General features: G+C 30.8%; 2 protein-coding genes across 2 annotated transcripts in view; one reads left to right on the top strand and one right to left on the bottom strand.

The window, feature by feature from the left end:
- Positions 1 to 25,796, top strand: part of Fur2 (furin-like protease 2) — a 192,223-nt gene that overhangs the window by 140,737 nt on the left and 25,690 nt on the right. The window lies entirely within an intron of this gene.
- On the bottom strand, positions 11,185 to 24,902 carry LOC148302030 (transmembrane protease serine 9-like). Its single transcript, XM_088272267.1, has 10 exons — positions 24,831 to 24,902; positions 23,655 to 23,835; positions 22,038 to 22,278; positions 19,693 to 19,839; positions 18,484 to 18,624; positions 16,908 to 16,917; positions 14,726 to 14,936; positions 13,232 to 13,487; positions 12,101 to 12,247; positions 11,185 to 11,414 (listed from the first exon to the last, which is right to left on the bottom strand). The coding sequence occupies exons 1-10, from the start codon at positions 24,889 to 24,891 to the stop codon at positions 11,271 to 11,273; spliced, it is 1,539 nt and encodes a 512-aa protein (XP_088128393.1). The 5' UTR covers positions 24,892 to 24,902; the 3' UTR covers positions 11,185 to 11,270.

Raw genomic sequence — 25,796 nt, 5'->3', positions numbered from 1 at the left:
AGACTAAAACGTCATATTCATTAGTATTAATTTATGCATATATTTTGCAATAATAATACCAATGTTAGTGTTTTTATAGCGTAAAATACATATAAAGGTCTATCAAGAAACCAAGATGCTTCTGTATCAGATCTGGGAATGCGGTGGGACAGTTTTCAATAAAATGTTAAATATATATTTATTAAACTACAAAAAACTTGAGGCGTGATCAAGTACTTCAAACGGTTGATAGCGAACAAATTAAGAGTTGGAATAATTGGCAGATATCTATGAAGAGATACATAAATGTGAAAGAAGCAAAAAAGTTTGCAAAGACAGAATGTGGCATTCTGTCTACGAAACGGAACGATAGTTTAGTTAATTTATGCATGTTTTTCCTGGCACGTGATCTCTCAGTTAACAAATGTATATAATTCAATCAATCGTAAATTAATATTTTATTTTATTGTTTTCATAACTTTTTTGAAATCCTTAATAGAAAAAAAAAATGCAATCTTGGGATACAATAATGATTTTTTTACTTCTTTTATTTTCACTTCCCTTAAAAAATTAAAAAATTGTATCAATTACCTATTTTTAATATTTTTGCGGCGAACTGACATTTAACATTTTCCTTTTCATTCATCGTTCACTTTGTGTAATACCGCTTTAAAGTGGTATTACAATAAACGATTAATGATAATGAGAGTATTATATTACTCATAAAATAAAAATTTACGTCAGTATTTTTATCATTGACCAACCATTAAACTTTATTAAATAAATAATAAAGTGTATCTCTTCGAACAACAAAAATAGGATTTTCCTTAAGATTTCTTAAGTGTAGACATTTTTCAGGATTTTGTTACATTATATTATCTTTATTATTATTACTAGTTTCCCGCGCTCTCTTATTCTTCCCCTCCAACTCTTTAATTTTCCCGCTTTGCTTCCCTCCCTCACTATTAATTACATCTCATTACGTTTCTTCTCTCCGCCATACATAATGTAATCGCCTTATTAATATAAGCGAGGCTACCGAAATTGAGCGTTTAATGAGAAAATATAATTCACCGCTGCCGCGTTTATTCTTTTTAATTAAAAACTAATTTTGAAACTTTTCTCTTCCCATCCCGACGTCATTTTAATCTTAAAAAGGTGAAGAATCTTTTCAGACGGAAACTCTTAAATATTTTTACTAAATAGATATTTCAGATTGAGATACAAAGTTTTTCAGAGACGTTCGTACGTTTCATTTAACGCTCAAAGAATATCGCGACTGCTAAATTAACTATTTAACTTTTAACTTGTATTTTTTTTCTTTAATTGAAATAGTTCTGCGAAAATACCTTACATTACGCTTAAATAAATTATTATTTTTGAGATGTGAGTAATAATTAACTGTTACTCTCCTGTTATCTAATTGGCTTGTCATTCGTTACTTTTTTATTTTTCTCAGTTAATATTCCTTTCTAGCTTTAGCGTTTTTTTTTAGCTTTAGCTTTAGATTTCAATTTTTTATATTTAAAAAAAAAGCTTTAAATACGCAATAATATATAAACGAAAACACTCTTCTTACCATCCGTTGTTTACTTTGTGTAATACCACTTAAACACTTATTTGTGACTACCGGTTTTGGAAAATCATTATTTTTTTATACAAATGTTAAATCATAATCATTTTAATTTAATTTTGATTACCTGATGATGAAATGATGTTCCGAACAAAGCAAACAATGGTTGTTAAGGAGAGTGTGTTATTACCATACCACAAAGTTATCAATGATTTTAATATACGAAATATATATAAACGAATTTATATAATGTTTGATGTGATAAGCTTTGAGTGATCGAATCCAAAAACCGAATTAAGTAATGTCTTTAAAAGAAGTATAATTTACATTTTTTTCGAAATCTCAAAATAATGAAGAAGAATATGGAAGTCTGGGCATTTACAGGGCATACGACCGTCATAGGCTTGGTTAAGTAATTACTTTACACATGTGTAACCCTTGATCAAACTCGTGTCACAGTATGTGCGAGTACACAACAACCATATATGTTGGATGCCAAAAAATAACTGCTTAGTGGAGATAATCCAGATTTGTGAACAAGTATTGGGATATTATCCAAATGTAGTTAAGTCATTATTTGATTGAGGAGATGTGAGGAGAATGGAATCATCCAGACTCCCCCGCATTACAGACCACCAAAGAGAAAAATTAACAGTTGGGAATCGACATCGCAGGAAATTAATCTATCTTAAAAACAGGCCACACGGCCTACAGAAAGAAGAAGAGGAAAATATTCAATTCATTTATTTTCTTCTTAAATTTGATTGAACTTATCTAATAGATATACATAGTATATTATTATTAAATTATTATTAAACCCTTATCCGCACCCTATGGTGCATAGGTTACAGCATCATATAAATGCAGTGATCTTGCAGTTATGATCTTGCAGTGAAGGAAAGGTGATCAGCGCTCTGCTTCAGGCACTAGTCTAGGGTAATATTGAATAAATATTAGAGTGAAAAAATCACTAATATATATTTGACCCCCCTGGGAATCAAACACAAGACCACCATTATAATAGCCGAGCGTGCTGACCATTACTCTACGGAGGCGGACAAAAACACTATATATAAATAGTATAAAGATGAGATGAATCAGATCACTCGCTCTACCCGAATTTCTTACTGAATTACGACTTGAGAGAAAGTTAAAAAATTTATCAATCGCTGTGACCTACTTACATTTTTTTTAGTAAACTTAACTATTCTTAAGAAAGAAATTAATTAATAGTTAAAAAGGAGATTTATTTTTACATTCATTCTCATTTGATATCGGATTTTATCTAGTTAACCTTCATCCGGTTCATCCCCAATAATTTTCTGATGGTATCTACAGCTTTCTATCATGACCTATTTCCTGGAAAGGGGGTGATCTGATTTATCATGTGTAATTTACGACCAGTATAAAGAAATAATTTCCAGAATAATTGTGCTTTTTTTGCCTCACATTTACACTTTTTAATCTGATTCAAATAAACCACATTTTTTTTTTATGTTGACCCAGTCAGAAATGCTTAATGGTTTTAACCGACTGTTTTTAATAATTGTTTTTTTTATGATAAACGTTAATATTACACAACATTTTGAGTGTGTTGAAATACTTGTTCACAAATCAGGTTACTCTCCACTTCAGGGGTTTCCCAGTATGTAAAAATAATCTTGTTAGGATCTTGTATACATCAAAATAAAAAAGTTTTTCTTTTATAAAAGTCTTCCCAATCCAACCATAGATGGCTCCATTGAATTCATAATTAGTGTATTATGAGATTAATGAGAAATGTAGGAATGTGAAAATGTTATTGTCGAAACCGGTTGGTAAAGAGTACTAAAAATTCAATTGGTTAAATACAAAGTTTGAGTTTTATTTGTAAAGCTTGTGAAATATGCCACAATGTATTAGATAAAAACATTTTTAAAAATATTTATTTTGAAACATGTTCCTAAAAAATTTCTTAGTTTTTTAAAAGGTTTATAAAAAATCATGTATCTAAAAAATAAGTTCAGTGAGTCCCGGCACGCTAGTACAATCTAAAAAATGTTTCTTCATAAATGCTGACACGAAAAACTTGTGTTTTATTATTTCTGTTGTATTAGCAAATTACTTAATTTATTTTAAAACACATTAAATCCATCAGAGAAACGTAAAAAACATTCCCGATGAGTAATTTCCCTTACTCATTTTCCAGTTTAAGGTTAATAAGGTCCTATACATATAACAAAATAAAAATAAAAAAAAACAAGTATACAAAGTGTAAATAAAAAACAAAAGCAGAGTGGAATAAAGAAAAAATATTTATATGTTAAAAAAATTGTCAGAACAAGAGTAAAAAATATACAAGACTGAAACATAAAAATAAGAAATTAAAAAATATTAATTAATAAAAATAAATTATAATTTTATTTATTTATTTATTTTTTTATTTTTTTATTTATTTTCATAATACATAGATACATTCAATATACATATTCATTTCATATACACATTTATTATACGTATTACGGCTCTTTAGGCATGGCCTGTGTTGAGCCATGCTTAATGTTGTCTTGTGTTGTTAATAAATGTGATACGTAAATAAAAAAAAGACAAAGTAGAGTAGAATAAAGTTTTTTTTAACTTACACAGAGTACAATATAAAATTTAAAATAATAATAGAACAAAAGTGGCATATTGTGAAAGTAAATGAGAGTAATGAAAATAGAAAAATGACATAAATAACGAATCGTTGGACGACACCCTGAGGGTAGCGAGTAACGACTAACGGTCGCTAATAACGTCCTGTGTCCGCACCTAGCGTCACCCGAACGGGTGGCGACTATCGCCTAACGATATAACGACGTCGAGTCGTTGCTGTTATTCATTTTCTTTTGTTGAGGATACAACGAATGCCAAATGAATTCGCAAACGCGAAGCGGGTAGTTCTCGATATGAATAGTTAAACACAATCACAAAATTTGTGAATTAAAACCGTAAGTTTTGTTTTTAATCAGGCATTTCTTAATACGTGCAATAATTTGTACGCCATACGTAAATAAAGCTCTTTTAATTCATTTCTAAAAGCTAAAAAGAGTAGTTAAAAATATCAACAGTTCGACATCAAATCTCAAAATTTGTTAATTAAAAGCGTGGGTTTTTTTAATCAGGTATTTCATAGTACGTGCAATAATTTGTTCAGAAATTAAAATACATAAATATAGGCTTCAACTCTATTAACTAACACATATTCCAACCAGTAGTTTTCCGATGTAAAGAAAAAAAAATAGAAAATATAAAATAAGCCTGATATATCTTAATGGAAAGTGAAATACTTAATGAATGTGTTAGTAATTAATTATATTTTCTCATTTTTTCTCCTTAAGACAAACTTCTGACCTTATTTACTGAAAAAATAATCTTTTTAGATTTTGACTGTGTGGTGGTAGGATACTGAAAGTAATAATCTATTTAATAGATTTATATTATCCACTGACACTTCGTGATGGAATTGCATTTTTAATATATTATTAGATTAAAACCAATATTCTTAGCTTTTCCACTTTATTTTTATTTGACCAGCGACCGGGTTTCGTCGTTACCGACATCATCAGACTGGTGGGAGGCTATACAAATTGTTATGTTATATATAAAACAAGGCAGGAGTTGACAACAATGATTTGATATAATTTTATTGAGAAATTAATTTTATTTGAGTGAATTTAAGTATTGTATGTTATTAAAAAAATATGTATATATTTTTAATATCATACAATACTTAAATTCACTCAAATTAAATTAATTTCTCAATAAAATTATATCCAATCATGGTTATCAACTCCTGCCTTGTTTTATATATAACATAACAATTTGTATAGCCTCCCACCAGTCTGATGATGTCGGTAACGACGAAACCCGGTCGCTGGTCAAATAAAAATAAAGTGGAAAAGCTAAAAATATTAGTTTTGATCTAATAATATATTAAGAATCTATTTTTTTTTGTTTGTTTGTTTGTTGTTTGTTGTTGTTATATAAACTTTTCGTTTATTGAATCAATTGTTAGCAGGTTTTGAGAAATCAACCATAATATTTTTCTTCTTCAAACCCTTATCCGTACCGCAATGGTGCACAGGGCACTGCATCATATAAACCCAGTGTTATCTTGATCATCATGAATGAAATATAATCAGCCCTCCACTTCAGGTATCAGTCCAGGGTAATATTGAATAAGTACTAGAGTGAAAAAATCGTTTAAATTTATTTGACCCCACCCCCTGGGGATTGAACCCGTTACCTACAAAACGGAAGCCAAGCGTGCTAACTACACTACGGAGGCGGATAAAATAAAAATAATATGTTTATTTATATGGCTCATACATATATTATTTTTGTTCAGTATCCAATATTCTCGTAGGATAAACAGGGTTTGTGATAAAGTCGATACTTTTTACCACAGTATCTACACGTATCAATTTTGTATTTTTATCTCCATATCGACTCTTTTTTCCCTGTTCTCTTGCCACAAGAAAATGTAACACAAGTTTACATGCAGTACTCAGATCTTTTGTGTTTTGATCTTTCACGTTCCACATCGCCTACACTTTCATTCAGATAATCGCGATTGAAGTGTCTGGTTTCGTAAGCAAATTGGAGTATTTCAAACGAAGCGATCGGTCGCTTTTAGGAGTCACAGCACTAATATCGGTGATCTTATCCACGCAATCACCTGGTATTCGGTGGGGTGGCGAACAATAGGGATGGGAAGGGTAGTTTATGAAGAGATGCGAAAGAGCGATGAATAAAATTCCACTCTCCTTTGAAGAGAATCGCTTCCTTCCGGGCTGTCATGAATATGTATTCTCCCGGCTACGGATTTTTCAAATTATGTAAAATCTACGAAAATCCGGGTGCCACTCATTTGATTCAATTTACATGTTTTTCATCCAGGAACGGGTTGTCTGCGCTTCTGAGTTTCTATGTTTAAACATTTTTTGAATAGGGAAACAACGTTTCCAGAGACCATTAATCTTTTTTTTTACCTTTATCCTGAAAAATCGATCTAGATTTTTTTACAGTTTTGAAACATACGATCAAATTATATTTTGACTTAACAAAAATTTTGGTTCTCAAATGCATTGAAAACTTTTTAAACAATAAATAAATATACAATAAATATTAGAATCAATTTTTGATTTTTAGATTGTACTAAATTGAATTAAAACAATATTTGTCTCACAATGCTATGTTAATAGATTCTTCCTTTCCTTGAAAATGAATATAAATACCTACATTCCCCGTTACCCTTTGAACACTTGGCCTCATCTTTAACTATTGTTTTTTTCCCTTAAATTATTAATGCACACGTTATAACATAAACTTAAGTACCTAGAATTGTATAGGTATATAAGGACCCTTAGTTCATTTTAATCTTTAGAGTAGTTTGAAATTACCATAACAAGGCGAAACAATTGTCATCATTTTTTTTAATGTGTTTTAAATAACAAAATATATTTTTCAATATTCAATCTATAAATAAAATTTTAATATTCAATAAATAAAATTTAAATTGAGTTTTACAAATTAACTAGCTAACTAACTAACCATCACGGGTAGGCAGAGAGAATAGAGCGCCACACCACTCTGTCCTTGCAAACATTCTTCGCCTCTTCCACGTTCATGCATCTCCTCATACATACCCGCCGATTGTTACGACTCCTAACCTGACCACTTTCAAGTATTTGGCATACCTGATCGTGCCATGTTTTTCTCGGTCTTCCTCTGCTTCTTTTCCAAATAACATTCGACTCATAAATTTGTTTTACCGTTCTTTCCTCACTCATTCGTTCTACATGTCCAAACCATCTCAACACACCTTTCTTAATTTTATCGATAATGCTTATCTCAGCTTTGCATTCCTTCCTTATTTCACTATTCGCACATCTATCATACATCGTTTTGTCGCACATTCTTCTGAGAGATCGCATTTCGTGAACGCCAAATCTATAAATAATGAGAAAATATAACAAATTATCATCCCTTATATCTTTATTTTTCGTAACATATAATTAATAATACAAAATGGTATTTTTTTGAGTTACTAACTGTAGGAAGTAAAATTCATTACGTCATTAGGAGTTTTAATTAATATTTCACTATAAATCGTACTTATTCGACTGGAATCTTTCATTACAGATATTCAATTACAGTTAACGATTTCCATACTTCTTTCACAGTAAAACACCTTTTGAAGACATTTAGTGCAATGAAATGATGTCAAAAGTAAAAATTCTAATTAGGTCGTTATAAAGTACTCACTGAAGAGATTTTAAATTACCTTATGTGTAATTTTATATGAATACTTATATGCTGTTTACATACCAACTTAATGACGGTATATTTATGTTAATTCAATTCGATTCTGATAAATTTATACATATACATGATAAACTTACATTGAAGGCGTATATATTAATAACACAAATAACCAAGTTAGTGAAAAAAAACTCTTGTTAAAGATTGATTCCCGCTTCGGAATACCCCTCAGAGACATGGAACAGATCAAATAAGATAAATTTATCAAAAACGTAAATACGTGGACCCTGAAGCTGCTGGTGGTTAGCTTGATGCATACTTAAGGTATTTTAAGGTTGTTTTTAATAAACTTAAATACCTCTAATTTGCTTTATTCTGCATTGACATGAACTTAGATTGATGATTTTTGAAAAAAAAACTAATTAAATTGAAATAAACAGGCATATGATAAACGCACCGAATTTTTTAATACACTACTACTACTACTACAACCATCACGCCGTTTTCCCGTAGGGGTAGGCAGAGAGGATGGAACGCCACACTCTTCTGTCCTGTCATACACTTCTCGCCTCCTTACAACATTTTGCGTATGTCCAAATACTTGTTCACAAAATCTGGATTATCTCCAATTACAGGAGTTATTTTCATATTATTTTTTGACATCTCATCAAAGATGAAGAATCTCCTCGCCTCCTTCACATCCATACATCTAGTCATACATGTCCTCCGATTACGCAGACTTTTGACACCGCCAGATTTAAGGTTCTGATTGATCTGATCTTGCCAAGTCTTTTTCGGTCGTCCTCGTTCTGTTTTCCCTCTCACATTCGCCACATATATTTTCTTAGTCATTCTCTCGTTATCCTTTAATCTCGTGATTTTTTAATACATGTTTTTCTTTTTTAGTTATGTCATGAAAGGCATTAAAATGTACTCGTAGTTATGTAGAATCGTAACGATAACAGTGTGATTGTACGAATACAACCGCGGGAAGAGACCCCGTAATATGAAGCTAACAAGATTGATGTAGGAATCTCATTGCGGGGTGGCCCGAGATGCGGAAAAGATTTCCTCTGGTCATGTGAAAATCCAAAGGATTATCTATCTACTACCCTCTTATGTATGGACCCGAGTCGAAAACTACAATACTTTGTAATAATTCACTTTACTTAAGATGTTTTCCTACATTTTACACACTTACATATTTTATTTTACATATCTATATTTTCCGCCTCCGTAGTGTAATGGTCAGCATGCACGCCTACCGTTCTGGAGGTCCCGGGTTCGATTCCCAGGGGGGTCAAATAAATATAAGTGATTTTTTTACTGTAATATTTATTCAATATTACCCTGGACTGGTACCTGAAGCGGGGGGCTGATCACTTTTCCTTCATGTGTAAACGATCAAAATAACACTGCGTTTATATGAAGCAGTGCCCTATGCACCATTGGGGTGCGTATAAGGGTTTTTATTATTATTATATTTTACCTAGCAACATCCAAGACTTTTGGCATTCCAGAACGATTTTTTTTCAAAACTTTTTACTATCTATGTTTAATTTAAGTTTCAGTTGGTAAATGCCATAGTTTCTTAATCTAAAAATATTTTTTTAACATCGTTTGTGCGGAACACGTGTGTATCAAAACACGTGTGTATCAAAACACGTGTCACAATAGTCAATTTTTTTGCCAAGTAAAACTTTAATTTAGCATGGATATATTTTACCACAAAGTGGCTGCCCAATCAATGAACCTTTTTATTATCATTAACCAACATATGTATACCTGTTTAATGCAACTTCAGAAACACCTTTCAACTTTTTTTGCCTCAAGGTGTGAGAGTCCACCCCAGTATTATAGTGGTCAAAGCGTTTGACTACCGTGGTGGACGTCCCGGGTTCGACTAACATAGTGGTCAAAATCAAAATAAATTATTTCCTGCTATAATATTTATTTATTATTATTCTGGACTGGTACCTGAAGTGCAGGGCTGGTCTTCTTTCCTCATGTATATGACAATCATGGTAATACTGCTAATTTACAATGCAGTACCTTATGCACCACTGAAGATGAAGACTTGATGATTAGTTAAGAGATAAAAGAGAAAAGAGATGGATTAAAATAGATGATTCGTTTAGAGGTAACTTGTATTTTTTAAATTAATTTATTTTTTTTGTATCACAAGTACCTTTTTTATAATATTCTTACTTTTTTGGTCTTTAATTAAATTATTTTATGTTTAATTAAATTCAATAGACACGTTTTATACCCTCAATATAAGCTTTTCTATTTTCTTTTTTGCCTATTTGACAAAAAAAAATTGTCAGCACCTTTTTTTATCCAACCTCCGTTTCACCTACTGTGGCGAGAAAATTCTTAGAATATTTAATTTTATGGATTTTTTTCTCTTCAATACACCGATTTCCTTTAAAATGTGTTAAAATCGAGAATATACCTTTTTTATATACATTAGTTTCAGCACACCATTATGCATATATTTATATCTCTATTTTCCGAAATTTTGAAGTGCATAAACTCGTACCATATATTTTCTGCTATAAACCGAATGATATGCAATTAATCAACAGTGAGTTTTTTTTTAAACACACACACATACACACATATCTCTCACTCCTTTCACCAACGTCATATATCAAAAAACTTGATTTTTTAGGATAGCGTTTTTAACGATTAAAGATATAATAAAATGTATTAAAAATAAATATCGAGCTACGTATTGAACTTCTTACTGTGCAACAGATCTTTTAAAAAATAATTAAATAATACCTGATAAGGTATTATTTAATAATTACTATTATTATTATTATTATTTAATTGTAGTGATTCAAGAACAAGGTTTCTAAATTGGTTCATATATACAGAACTTCCAAGAATTTGAGTAATGTGGTTGTCAATAATGGGTAGAATTGGTGAATGTCACACGTTTGTAAAGTGATCACTTAAACCAGCCTATGACGGTCGTCAGCCCCGTAAATGCCCATACTTCCATATTCTTCTTCATCTTTGATGAGATGTCAAAAAATAATATGAAAATAACTCCTGTAATTGGAGATAATCCAGATTTTGTTAACAAGTATTTGGACACACTCAAAATGTTACCTGAAAAGGTGTCTCATTTTGAAGAAATTCAAAATGCAAAAACAATACTTTCTGGCCTGTAGCGGGTAAATATTAAGCTAAAAATATTCCGCTTTTGCTGGGATATAGTACATTTTCTGGCCATTCCGAAAACATGCACAACTGAAAATTGACGAATTTTGATATATGACGTTGTTGAAAGGAGTAAGTGACATGTTCGTCCACAATGCTTAAAAAAATATCTAGTGTGAAAGAATAATGGCATTTATTTCAAAAGAAAAACAATTTTGAAATCTGTATTTTATTTTTCGTGAAATATTCGTTGAATCTCGTTTCATACTGTCATCATTTTGTCTAACCATTTGTTGTAAGAAAACACCCTTGTGTAAACGTCTGGATACCCCCTTGCACATGACAAGCCCCATGATACAATACCGACTACAGCTCCCTTACTGACCAGAGGTCCTCCAGAATCACCCTAGAAAACACAATGAAAAATAAATCCAAATGTGTTCTATTATCTGTAACATTAATATATATAAATATAAATGTTGGTTTGTTCGAAATCTTAGATCTCCGTTAGTTATTCCTTCAACTTTTTATTCATTCGAAAGTTCAAATAAAAAACCCACTATGTATTTAGCTTCTACCATTTTCTTGCATTTGTTTTAGGAATTTTTAAGGCCGTTACTATCACTTAATTAGAACCTTTTTATATATGAAAAAATAATGTTAGTTTGTTCAAAATCATTAAAATTTTGAGCTTATTCACCGTTTGCGACAGGTGTCTTTACATGGAAAGATTAAGTTGTGCTTTTATAATTGCCATGATAACGCCATCCGTTAAACGTAATAACAATATACGCAATACTTAATTTTGCTCATGGCGAACAGCGTGCTTCTTGACAGATGCTGTCTCTAGAATTTTTGATGCTTTTGATTGCTTTGTTGTTTTATAAACTTTTTAAAATTTTCATTGCTTTATGAGCATCGCAAAATTTCACTTATTAGATATGTGTGCTTTCTGTTTTTTTTTTTTTGGAAAAATTAATTTTTGTAAAATTTTTGTAAATTTATTGTAAAATTTCACTTATAAGAAATGTGTGTTTTCTGTTTTTTTTTCATTAAACTAGAATTAGAAAAAGTATTGATTTATTTACTTACATGGCAAGCTCCTTCTCCTGATTTTGTCAATGAGCATATTTCGGTATCATATACTGTGTTAATGTCTTTAAGTTTGTTCTTGCAATCTTCATAAGCAAGCGATTTTAGATGAATTATTTGAAGATCATTAGGAGCACTTCCCGGATACTATAATAAAAGAAAATTGAAAAAATGTATATACGGTTTTATAAATAAGTTTTGTAAAATTCTCCCTTGGTATGGGAAAACTCAGTAAAGGCACATTTTTTGTATTTTTTTTTATTGAAATTATTCATATAATTCAAACGATTTTAATATTTTTTTAAAACTTTTCTAAAAATTAAAATTATAATTTTACTTGGTAAATTTCGCTATTTATTTACATCTATTGAAGTTAAAATAAAAAATGGAAAGACATTTTAATAAAAATAACAGCCGAATAAATTGAGGTAAATATTATTAAAATTATTTGATGAATATTATATCTTCAAACCCTTATCCGCATCCAATAGTACATGGTGTATAGGGCACTGTATTTAATAAACCCAGCGTTATCTTGATCGTTGACACATGAAGGAAAGGTGATCAATCTTCCACCTCAGGTAATATTGTATAAATATTCCAATGAAAAAATCAGTTTAATTTATTCGACCCCCCTGGGAATCGAGGTCGGGACCTCCAGCACGGTAGCCAAGCGCGCTAACCATTTCTCTATGGAGGCTCAATATTATATACATAATAATAAATAAAAAATTGAATTTAAGTTTTTAAAATATTTAACATAAAATTATTGTCAATCTTTCCAAGGTAAAGTTTAACATTCTCAAGTTTTTTATGAGAATATGTTTTAAATATTTCAAAAAAGTATTCATCCCTCAAAAAAAAATACCAATTACGGGTGTTAGACTTGCAAATACATTATTTACGTTCACTTTTTCCCGCAAAGCCTCTATTCTAGAGGCTTGTCTGCAGGTAGGACAGTAAGGATAGCGAAGGTAAATGTGAAAATACATTACAAACACTTAGATCAATTGAAAATAAATATATCTTGAATTCATTTTGAAATCGTCGGGAATCGAACCCGCGATGCCAATTTTACAGTTGAGCGTCTACGCAACTACGCCTCAGCACTCGTTAAATTTGGTTACTTACAGTTGTCGTTCCCCATCCGGTAAGGGTGAGTTCCTCTCCCCCTTCGGTGTTTTCTTTCGGAAGTGGTATCGGCTGCACCAGATCATTAAACTCCAAGGACTTCCTCAAGAGGATAACCCCGATGTCGTTCACGATTTTTGTAGAGTCATACTCCTCGTGCACAAAGATCTTTTCAACGTCGTACTGAACACCTCCAGTGTTCAGCTTATTTGTTCCAACCACCACTTTTAGATCTGGGTTGTCTTTGTCATCAAAACTAGAATAAGAACATAACAGAACACCATTTCTTAAGACGACAAAGTAGCGTTCTTAATATATAATAATAATAATAAAACCCTTATCCACACCCCAATGGTGCATAGGGCACTGCGTCATATAATTTGGCACTGCGTCGTTTGATTGTTTACACATGAAGGAAAGGTGATCAGCCCTCCGCTTCAGGTACCAGTCCAGGGTAATATTGAATAGATATGACAGTGAAAAAATCACTTATATTTATTTTACCCCCCTTGGGAATCGAAACCGGGACCTCCAGAACGGTAGCCGAGCGTGCTGACCATTACACTACGGAGGCGGACAAAATATATTACACATTCTTAATATATTACACAAATATTTTAATCGATGTAATTTTTGAAGGTGTAAATAGCCTGTTCATAAAGGTATCAAGTTGTGGTAAAATGACTCCAGAGTACACGATAATAACTACGGTAATACAAACCAATAAAATTCGACTCTAATAAAATCCATAAATATTTTCATTGCGCCTTTTTTGAGATTTTTATAGTGATTTGGATAGAGAATATTCTGTGATTAAAATTGTATATTGGTCTTCGAGTTGACCAAAAACCCGTGTGAGTATTATTTAGCTAATATCAGTTGTAATTTTATTATATAAAATGCAGTTTCACCAAGAAATGTCAGTTCAAAACTTTTATCCAATTATTTATTTATAATTGTCTTGTATAATATGAGTAGATTATACTGTTTTTTTTTTGTTATTGCGAAAAGCTCGAAGTTTATTTCTTTTATCTTATGATAGTTTTATGTAGTGTTTTAATAAAATAAATTAATAAGTGACAAGACATGTTTTTTTTTTCATTAATTTAAAATATTAGTCATTTTGTAGTTGTTCTTATCCATTTCAAATTTAAGTTTTACTCAGTAAATACCACTATTTCTTAAAATATTTTATATGCGATTAAAGTAAATACACTACTCCATATTTGGCTATAAACATCCTATACATTTTGCCTTTCTGGCTACAAAAATATCATTTATTGATTCGGCAGTCAGTTTGTGGTAAAATCTATACATTTTATATAGACATATCTTGTAAATATGTGGACAGAATTTAAGCAGACAACAGCTTAGGATTGATTTGAGCTTTTATACAGTTGATGTATTATTTTTATTCATACATCTTACTTCTGATGAGTGTAATGCAATGTGAAAGCAGGATCAAACAGTCTCATAAAGAATGTATGCACTTACATCTCCAAACAATGAGCGGCCGTCATGATCCATTTCTCATCTATGACGCTGCCTCCGCAATAGTGACGTTTGCGAGTTCTCAACGACACTTGATACGGCGCTATCCCCTTTTGCGCCACTTCGCCTCCGACAATCCTCTCGGTGTAACTGAGTTGCAATACTCTTTGCAGTTCTTCCGGTAAATGACTCAACTTCGAACCCTGTGGTATCCCTACAAAATATTAAATTGTAATATATACGTATTTAGAAACAGAACTACATTTAAAATAATATGTGAAATATGAACAAAAAGCCTTGAATACAATGGGCAACTCTGCTTCAATCAGTGGTAGAAGAATACGAATTTCTAATCAAAATAAAGCTTTGTAATGACACATTTTTTCATATTATTTTTTGATATCTCATCAAAGATGAAGAAGAATATGGAAGTCTGGGCATTTACGGGGCTTATGACCGTCATAGGCTGGTTTAAGTGATCACTTTACGCACGTGTAACATTCACCAATTCTACCCATTATTGACAACCACACTACTCAAATTCTTGGAAGTTCTATATATATATATGAACCAATTTAGAAACCTTGTCCATGAATCACTAGAACAGAGACCTTTATTGGTGAGATGTAAAGAAGTTTTTTACTAAGCACAAACTCTTTTATTAGTATGTGAGGTCCGAATCCTGGATTATAATCAGACATATGAGAAACTCCAGAAAACATCAATTTCATTTTTATTATTTCAGCTTATAATTTGACCAGACAATTTATTTACAATATTTTGAGTGTGTCCAGACTTCTTTACCAGTTCTTCTTCTAACCATATTCTTCTTCATCTTTGATGAGATGTCATGTGAATTGGAGATAATCCAGATTTTGTGAACAAGTATTTGGACACACTCAAAATGTTGTAAACACATTTTTTCACTTTTTAACTAACTAATTATCATGCTGCTTTGCCGCAGGGATAGGCAGAGAGAATAGAGTTCCACACCTTTTTGACTTTCCTAACAATATTTACCTCTTCCAACTGCATGCATTTCCTCATACATATACGCCGATTATTCAGACTCCTGATCTGACCACATTCAAGTTTTTGAAATACTTGATTTCGACAAGTTTTCATAATACAACATTTTGGTGCACATTCATCTAAGAGAACGCATTTAGAGATTCAGCCTTCTTTAAATATTTTTAACATAATTGCTGCCTGTCTTTTACACAGTTGTAGCGTGTAGTAGAGAGAGAAAAATATAAAATATTTCAGATAGACATAAAAAAATATACGGTGACATGGACCGTTCCACCATTGAATCTACCGTTTTGATAGATTTATCCGTTGATTGTAGAAATATTAATTAAAGCAATACATTGAAGATCACAATTAATATTTTTAAACATAATAAATAATTTTTTAGTACCATTTGTAAAGATTATTCAAAATATGAATCAAATTGCTTAAATGACTTTCAAGGTATCTAGCGAAACTTAATTTAAAGGGAATTATATTTTTTTTTTGGTGTGTGTAGGTTAAAATCCTATTGGGTTAATATATAAATTTATACTGATCTGGATTTATACTAACGGAGTCCTGGTTCCAACTCTAATGTATGGAAGTGAAACATGGAGTTGGCAAAAGAAGGATGAAAGTAGACTGAATGCAGTCGAAATGCGATCTCTCAGAAGAATGTGCGACAAAACGATGTATGATAGATGTGCGAATAGTGAAATAAGGAAGGAATGCAAAGCTGAGATAAGCATTGTCGATAAAATTAAGAAAGGTGTGTTGAGTTGGTTTGGACATGTAGAACGAATGAGTGAGGAAAGAACGGTAAAACAAATTTTTGAGGCGAATGTTATTGGGAAAAGAAGCAGAGGAAGACCGAGAAAAACATGGCACGATCAGGTATGCCAAATACTTGACTAAGTGGTCAGGTTAGGAGTCGTAACAATCGGCGGGTATATATGAGGAGATGCATGAACGTGGAAGAGGCGAAGAATGTTTGCAAGGACAGAGTGGTGTGGCGCTCTATTCTCTCTGCCTACCCCTGCGGTGAAGCGGCGTGACGCTTAGTTAGTTAGTTAGTTTATACTGACCTCTCGCCAAGGAACCGAAGCTCACGATACACAGGAGTAACAAAAGTAACGTCATGTTCACCAGAGTGACGATCGGTTATACTTCTCACCTATCAAAAGCTGGATATATATATACCAACAAATTTTTCACTATCACTAAATTTAAAAAGCCTTTCGAATTTATTCAAGCCGTAGGAATCTTTATCTGTCAACAGCAATTGAATTAAGTTGTGGCATATTGTTTGCCAAGTAAATGATAAGGTGTTCGGAATTAAAATCGTGTAATATTTGTTCGACAATACTTCTTGCTGTGTCAATAAGTTTTGCAATAGATAACCCTTATTACGTCTAATAAATTGATTTAATATTAATTTGAATGGTTCATACTTATATTGAAAATAAATATGTTCATAACCATTATCTTCTTCGGAGTGTTGACAAAGAAATGATTTTTTTATGGATATAAGTAAGAAATAATGATAATAAAATAGGTAGTTGAGATATATTTATTGATTTATTAAATTTATTGTGCAGAATGCATGTACCTACATATGTTTGTTGGATTTTTTTTTAAAAGCAATGTCTTCCATCAAACCAAAAACATACTATTGAGTGGTCAAAGTTTAAAATTTATACCACCGTTTAGATCAAAAGGTACGAGTAGATACCTAATAAATAATAATAAATCCCTTACGGCACCCCAATGGTGCATAGGGCACTGCTTCATATAAACGCAGTGTTATCTCGATCGATTACACATGAAGGAAAGGTGATCAGCCCTCCACTTCAGGTACCAGTCCAGTGTAATATTGAATAAATATTAGAGTGAAAAAAATCACTTATATTTACTAAACCTCCCTGGGAATCGAACGCGGGACCTCCAGAACGGTAGGCGAGCATGCTGACCATTACACTACAGAGGCGGACAATACCTCCGCCAATAATAGATAATAGATACCTACTGCTTGTAAATAAATAAAACAATTTTCTTACAATTAATCGCAGATTTATTAAATGAATAATTACAACATTTTACATAAGTGAAACCATAAGTTGATGAAAACAAGGAACGAAAAAGAAGAAGGATTAGGTGAGGAATTAAGATGAAGGGTAAGGATGTAAAGCAAAATGACACGATGGCTTCACACTTCAGGCATTTCTTTACAGTAAAAAAAGATGGCGATTTTCTTAACATAAATATGTATTATCATAATCTGGACGCTTGAAAAGTGTAAAAATCACTGAAAAATGATGTGCTATGACGAATAAAAAGTGTTCTCTCCTGAGAAGAATGAAGTGACAGAAAGCTACATTAAGTTTTCAACAAGATGCATTGGATAGTATTAGATGGTATGGACACATAGGACGCAGAGAACCAGATCATATTGTGAACCAGGTAATCGCCGTAGATCTTCCTCGAATAACATCTAGAGGAAGACCAAAGAAGTCTTGGATGCTGCATAAAGAAAATGTGATCCGAAGGCATGACCAAAGTGGTATTGCCCAAGATAGATGAACTTACAACCTGAGGATGAGGAGAGCTGACCTCAACAGTCTACAAAGACAATAAGTTGAGATGGAGCCAGGAAGAAGAAAGCGATTTAGATGCATTTGAGTTATCTTACATTTATTTTCAGAATAATATAATTTTACACGCAGTTGATTTTTTGATGAGTTTCATTATACTAGTTTTATTTTCTTCGATATCCATGATTTGAAATTGTTAACTCTTGTGAATACGTCAGGATACCCTCTAGCGCAAGGGTAGCCCCACGACACGACGCCAACAAGAGTGTCATTGTTTACCAAAGGGCCACCGGAATCACCCTGTTAATCAGAATCATCAAAATATATAAAACAGTCGTCAGAAGATATCATTGAATATACAAGTAAAACATTAGTAAAACACAACTTTATCAGTACATTAGTAAACACGACTGGTTTTGAGAACTATACATGTTTATATATAGCTCTCAAAATTAGACGTATAATACGAAAAGTGTTTTTATAAAAGTGTTTTTTATTTATTTTTAATTATTTTTTTTGCTAATACTTTGTACCTACACATTTAATCACCTTTAAAGTAAATTAAACATACAATTTGTTTTAAGCTACTTTTATTTTTGATATTAATATTTCAACCGGTTTCGACAACAACTTTGTCTTATTCAGGGATGGGTACGCACTAAACATAAAACAGATAATTAGACCAAATATGAATATTATTCTGTTTAGTACGTATCCAACCTAAAGAATACAAGTACTTGTCGAAACCAGTTGGAATATTGGTAGCAAAAAAAAAGTGGTTTAAAACAATTTTCATATTTTTATGGTTCTACTATATGTTTTACCACAAAATTAATGCCTAGTAAATAAATAATAAGAAACCTTTCATTAATGTCATATTATACCATAAAGTGAATCACTTCAAGGGTTGAAACTTGGTTTATCACCGACTATAAAATAATACGTTATTAGGAACCCACTCTTATCCCTGTAGAAATATTATTTTTCAAATATGAAATATTTTCATTCTTAATATTACAATCTATTCATTGTTGATGATTCTTTTAACCCTTCACTGCATGACTTTTTTGCATGACTTCATGACTGCATTGACAGTTCGTCTTCGAGAGACAAGTGAAGTTATTATTTCGGCGTTCATAGCGCATCTTTTGGCTAAATTATGAACTATGTACTTGAGTTATGAATGTATCTTATCAGTAACAACAAAGAATGGTTGCTTATATTTTTAAACGACGTTTTAAAACTAACTTTTGGGTATGTAACAAATTTGATACACTGTGCAGTGAAGGGTATAACCATTACAATGACTATATAATTTTTTTTCCAGTTTGTTTTCTATAACGATCTGAAGAACTTTGAAGAACTTACATGACAGGCTCCTTGTCCCACTTTCGTAAGAGTGCAAATCTGAGTATCCATGATAATGTTTATGCTTGACAATCTCTCTTTGCATTCTGATGTACTTATTGAAAGTAGATTAATGTATTGCAGATCGGCAGATGGTTCACCGGGATACTGAATATGAACAAAAAATACAATAAATTTTCAAATACATAAAAAAATATGTTAAAAGTTTCTAAATATGAAAAAATTACGATACATTTTAAAATGCAACAAAAATACATTCAATGTTTTTTTTCAAATTGAAAAAAATATCCATACATTTTTAAAAGCAACAAAAATACTTTTGAAGTTTCTTAACATGATAAAAACGATTCATTTTTAAATACAACAAAAAATGGATTTAATGTTTCTTAATATGAAAAAATAAAATTTAAATCTAACAAAATAAACATTAAAAGTTTTTGAACTGAAAATATGTTGTCATTTAATATATTTGTTAAAAATTGAATTTCTGTCATTTGTTGTATTTTATTATATTTTTTTTAATTCCATCTCGATAAATTTCTTTTTACATAAGACATGGGCTATAGAACTGGAAAACAGTATTTAAAAACGTCTTTTTTAAATAAATTGAATCACGATGTTTGCATTCGATCATATGAAACTGGATCAGTTCACGTTTTGCGTACTTCTATGTCCCAAAACATATTTGACAATTGGACATAAAAAAGTACAACTAGAAAGAAATAAAACTACTACTACTACTACTACCATCACGCCGTTTCCCCGCAGGGGTAGGCAGAGAGAATGGAACGCCACACTCTTCTGTCCTGACATACACTCCTCGCCTCCTTCACATCCATACATGTAGTCATACATGCCCTCCGATTACGCAGACTTTTGACACCGCCAGATTTTAGGTTCTGATTGATCTGATCGTGCCAAGTCTTTTTCGGTCGTCCACGTTCTGTTTTCCCTCTCACATTCGCCACTTATATTTTCTTAGTCATTTTCTCGCTATCCATTCACTCCACATGTCCATACCACCGCAAAGAACTCTTCCTAATCTTTTCAATTATTCCTCGTTCAGCCTTACATTCCTTTCTTATATCGTCGTTTTTAATTCTGTCATACAATGATTTTCCACACATTCGTCTGAGGGAGCGCATTTCAACAGCGTTCACTCTGCTTTCATCCTTCCTTTGCCAGCTCCATGTTTCGCTTCCATACATTAGTGTCGGTACTAGCACGCCGTTGTGAACCGCTCGCTTGGCTTCCATGGACATATTCTTATTCCCAATCACTCTGTTAAAAGCACCATTTATTCTATTCCCTGCATTCACTCTTCTCTCAATATCCAAAGAAATATAAACCAATAGTAAATGGTGAAATGCGATCCCTCAGACGATTGTGCACCAAAGCGATGTATGATAGATGTTCGAATGGTGAATAAAAAGAAATGCAAAGCTGAGACCTGGAAGAGGTGAATAATGTTTTCAAAAGCGGAGTGGTATGGCGTTATATTTTCTCCACCTACCCCTGCCGGGAGGCGGCGTGATGGTTAATTAATTAGTTAGTTATAAATAACGACTACCATCTTAAAATCAGGTAACTGAAAATGTAAAAGTTACCCATTATACGAGTATAATAACTTTTTATTTTTATTATTTTTTATATTAACTTTTGTCATTTGACGCTCGACGAAAATTAAACAAAGGAAAAATGTATTCTCATAAGCATGCAGTTTTATAGTTTTTTTGCGAGTAAAATGTCAAAGCAAAACTCTCTCCCTCTCAAATTTACAATTCACCTCACAAAGTTTCAGTTTTTAGGAGACTTCATTTACAGTACAATTTACTAAGTTTTGTTTCGCTTTTTAATGTGTTGCGTGCATGGTTTTTGGTATTTTGAAAGAGCGTATAAGAATTTTTAAAAAAAATGAGTAAACCTTTTTTTTCAAAGTAACCTGTAAATTATGGAATTATCAAAAAAACATAAAACATCACGTTTCTCCACTGTGTTGATGGAATTTTTAAATTTTGGTTAGCGATAAATTTTATATATTTTATTATTATTGTTATTTATTACTTATCAATAACTATAATAACTAATATATATATATATATATATATATATATATATATATATATATATATATATATATATATATATATATATATATATATATATATATATATATATATATATATATATATATATATATATATATATATATATATATATATATATATATATATATATATATATATATGTGTGTTGTTCTTGCTTGTTATTTAATATTCACTCAACTACGGATGAAAAAATATGATTCATACCAATTTTCGTTTAAAAAAATTATATTTACTTACGTTAGTTCTTCCCCAGCCCGATAGAGTCAAGCTCGTTCCAGATTTGGTGAAACCGGTGGGCAGTTTTACTGGTCGTACCCTATTATTGAATGCTATCGGCTTAACCGTTTCGATGAGGGCAATATCATTCAGGTTGTTGGTGCTGTTGTAACTAGGGTGTGCAATCACCCTTTTTACTTTGTACAGCTCTCCTCCAGAATCTTTTTTAATAGTTCCAACTGCGATGTTGACAGTTTTCATACTGAAAACTCAATTCATTATTGGACATATCGCTCACTCCTTTCAAGAACGTCATAAATAAAAAAATGACAATTTTCAGTTTTGCATATTTTCGGAATGCCCAGAAAATGTACTATATCCCAGCAAAAGAGGCATATTTTAACTTTATATTTACCCGCTACAGGGCAGAAAGTGTTGTTTTTGCATTTTGAAGAAAAGGTATTGTTAAATTATTTTTTTAAATTTACTAATATTTTTCAAATAGAGAAAAAACCTTCAGGTTTTACCTAAAAAAGCTGTTGCACTGTAAAAAGTTCCAAAAGTAGCTTAATATTAATTTTTAATACATCGTATTATATTTTTAAACTTTAAAAACGTTCTCCTGAAAAATCAAGTTTCTTGATTTTTGACGGTCTCGAAAGGAGTGAGCGATATGTATACTTATCTACAATTTAACAGCGGAGATGGTTTAAAATAAACTTTTCATTTACTTAAATGTAAAAATAAAACCCCTTTACCATGCAAGGCTAATTTTTAGTTTATAAATGCAAACACCTTCAGTTTTGAAAACCACAGATTTCATCAGCAGGTAAAAATACAAACTCTATAAAATATGTGCAGTTTTTATTTTAATCAACTGTTTTACATACGTTTAGCTACAACTAAGAAAGGAGGATGGTTTAAAATTATCTTTAAATTTTCTCAAATGTATATTTTTTTAAACCCTTGTACTGTATAAGGTCACTTTTTGAATTTATCAATTAATGACGATTAATTTCAAGAATTACAGATTTTTGTCATGGTAAAAATACAAACTATATCAAATGTGTGCAGTTTAAATTTTTTTACGTATTGATGAATTTTTTTTTGTAATTTATTGTTTCAATATTCACTTTGTGGTAAGATGTCATTAAAGTATAATGAATAAAATACTTGTTTTTAACCACTTGAGTTTTATATTTTAACGATCAGTATCGAAGCCTTAAATATGCAGATGAAAGCATACGTAACATCCAAAACTAATCGATAAAATTTAATAGTCAAGTGTTGAAAAACAGTATTTTATTAAAATTAAATACTTGAATAATCCACATTATCGAGTTTTATTTTTATTTACGACTAGTTTCGAAAACGACAATTGTTTTCATCTTCTGGTACAAATTAAAACATTCAATTTGGTAATTTTAATTTTAAGTTTTAATTTGTACCAGAAGAATAAATAATAAAATTGAAAAACAGTGTTTTATTTTTAGTTTAGAACGTTAAAACTTCTCAAATCTAGTCTTGTTTACATTGATAAACTCAAAAATGGTTTTAGACAATTTAAAAAATATATATTTAAATCATCGTATTTTTTGTTATAAAGTGAATACTAAATCAATAAACAATTTAACTTACTTCACCACGCAGTGAGCAGCCGTGACGACCCATTTACTGTTGATCAGACTTCCACCACAGAAATGGTTTCCGTTATCGTCCTTTAAGGATACCTGATAAGGAAATGCTCCCTCGGTTGCCGTGGCGCCTCCAACTACCCTTTGCTCTATAAGGTCAAACGTGTCTGACGTAATTGATGATTCTGAAATCCAATACAAATATTTGGTACCAAAATATACGTTATATTTATTATTAAAACCCTTAATACGTTTATTTTTACTAAAATAAATATTAGTCTTTAATTAAGCATTCTTACAGCTAACTTATATTTATATATTTAAAAACAAATTACATATATAAGTCACATACATAATTGTATATCCTATGAGTAATTATCATTTCTCATTTTGAGACATGGGATTAAGGTTAACAAGACTTATACACATAAATAAGTTTAAAAAATTTAAGTTAACTAACACAGAGCAAAATATAAAAGAATATACGTGTGTATTTCCTATAGTAAATAGGCAAATAAGAGAATTAAGGTTAGAAGCATGTTTAAAATAAACAAATGCGTAAATATGAATCGAGTATGAATTTTAAGTAACAAATCGTTGATTGCATCCAAAATATACCATAATATGTCATATTCATTATGTAAAAGTCAGTTGTTTGATGAAACGATTTTCTTCATCTGTGTTGAGATATCAGTAAAAATGCTGATATAACGTATTTGGGATATTTTTGCTATAATCTTGCATAAAGCTGCTTTTTACTTTAAGATGTGGAGTTTTATAACGATATATTAGATTTTAAGTGTTTCCAAATACTTCTTTACAAATCTGGATTATCTCCAATTATAGGAGTTATTTATTTATTATTTTTCATATTTGACATATTGACATGTCATCAAAGATGAAAAAGAATATGGAAGTCTGGGCATTTACGTAAATGCCTAGATTTCCATATTCTTCTTTATCTTTGATGAGATGTCAAAAAATTATATTTATAAAATGAAGAATTTTATAAATGCCTTTTCAATAAAATATAAATTAATTTTTCGGCACTGATTTATTTTAATTTACAATATAAGGATTACTTTTCTGTTATATGAATTAATTAAATAAATTACACACTTGGTGACGTAATGAAATTCGTAATAAGTAGGTTGGCAGTAATCAGATTAAGTGTTCTTACCGCATTTTGCAAGAATTACACAAACACTCGAAGTTAACAGTAATACAAACATGAAACTCATTGTAGTAACGATACGTGACTCGAATATGGTATGATACAATACGGATCCCTCGTTATATATTATAATTCGACAGGAAACTTTGCAACGGTTTTTTTGATAAGGTTAATAAAATACCTCGTAATTCCAACTAACCCTTCAAGACCGAGTACTAATTCAATTTAATACGATTTTTGTATTGTCAGAAGCATAAATATGATGAAAAAAATACTAAAAACAAATAATTACACAGTTATGCTGTAAGTATATATCATTTTTCATTTTAAAAAAGTAAGATTTATATATAATTATTTCACATGTATTTTTTTTAAAGTTCAAATAATTATTTAAATTTTTAAATACTTCTCTTTGACCAATTTTTTTTATAAACATTTAAAAAACTACTACAAATTAACTGTCAAGTGTCATTTTTTTGTATTTCTGTCAAAACAAATCAAATCAACTGTATTTCTTCATATTTTCAATTTGACAGTTGACAGTTAATTTGTAGTAAGTATCTTTTGCTATTTCACCATGCATATACTGAATGACCATTATGCACGTCGTAGGTTCGGTAAATGGGCCAAAAATTATATTCAGCTTGATCCTCTTCTTCAATGCAATTTTTTTTTCCACCGATGAGTTCACATTTACAGTAAAGTATAAAAATAAAAACCATTAAAGGTTTTCACTTTTTTTTTTACTTTAAAACATTTTTCCAAAATACAAAAATAAAGTATTTTTAAAGGACAATTTACAAATAAAATTTGTGTTGGTTTTTTTAGTAATTAAGAATTCGGAAGGGGTTAACAAAGTCATAAAAAATAGCCGGTTTTTTTTACTTCTCGAATTAATTTAAAATATGATTCCCATACTGAAAACAAGTTTGACGGTATCATTGTCAAAATTAAATGATAAGGTAATTATTT

The sequence above is a fragment of the Brachycentrus maculatus genome, unplaced genomic scaffold (assembly GCF_059751285.1).
Source record: "Brachycentrus maculatus isolate JH-2025_06_01 unplaced genomic scaffold, ASM5975128v1 h1tg000490l, whole genome shotgun sequence".
Taxonomy (NCBI): Eukaryota; Metazoa; Arthropoda; class Insecta; order Trichoptera; family Brachycentridae; genus Brachycentrus; species Brachycentrus maculatus.
Note: the sequence above shows the minus strand (reverse complement) of the source record. Positions and strands in the feature narration are given on the sequence as shown.

Bases quoted from the DNA above. Each gene is read 5' to 3' on its own strand.
- LOC148302030 (XM_088272267.1), bottom strand. From the start codon at position 24,891: ATGAGTTTCATGTTTGTATTACTGTTAACTTCGAGTGTTTGTGTAATT. The intron at 23,836-24,830 runs GTAAGAACACTT...ATTGGATTTCAG, and splicing joins TGTAATTCTTGCAAAATGCG to AATCATCAATTACGTCAGAC. The intron at 19,840-22,037 runs GTAAGTAAATAT...GTTCATATTCAG, and splicing joins CGGGCTGGGGAAGAACTAAC to TATCCCGGTGAACCATCTGC.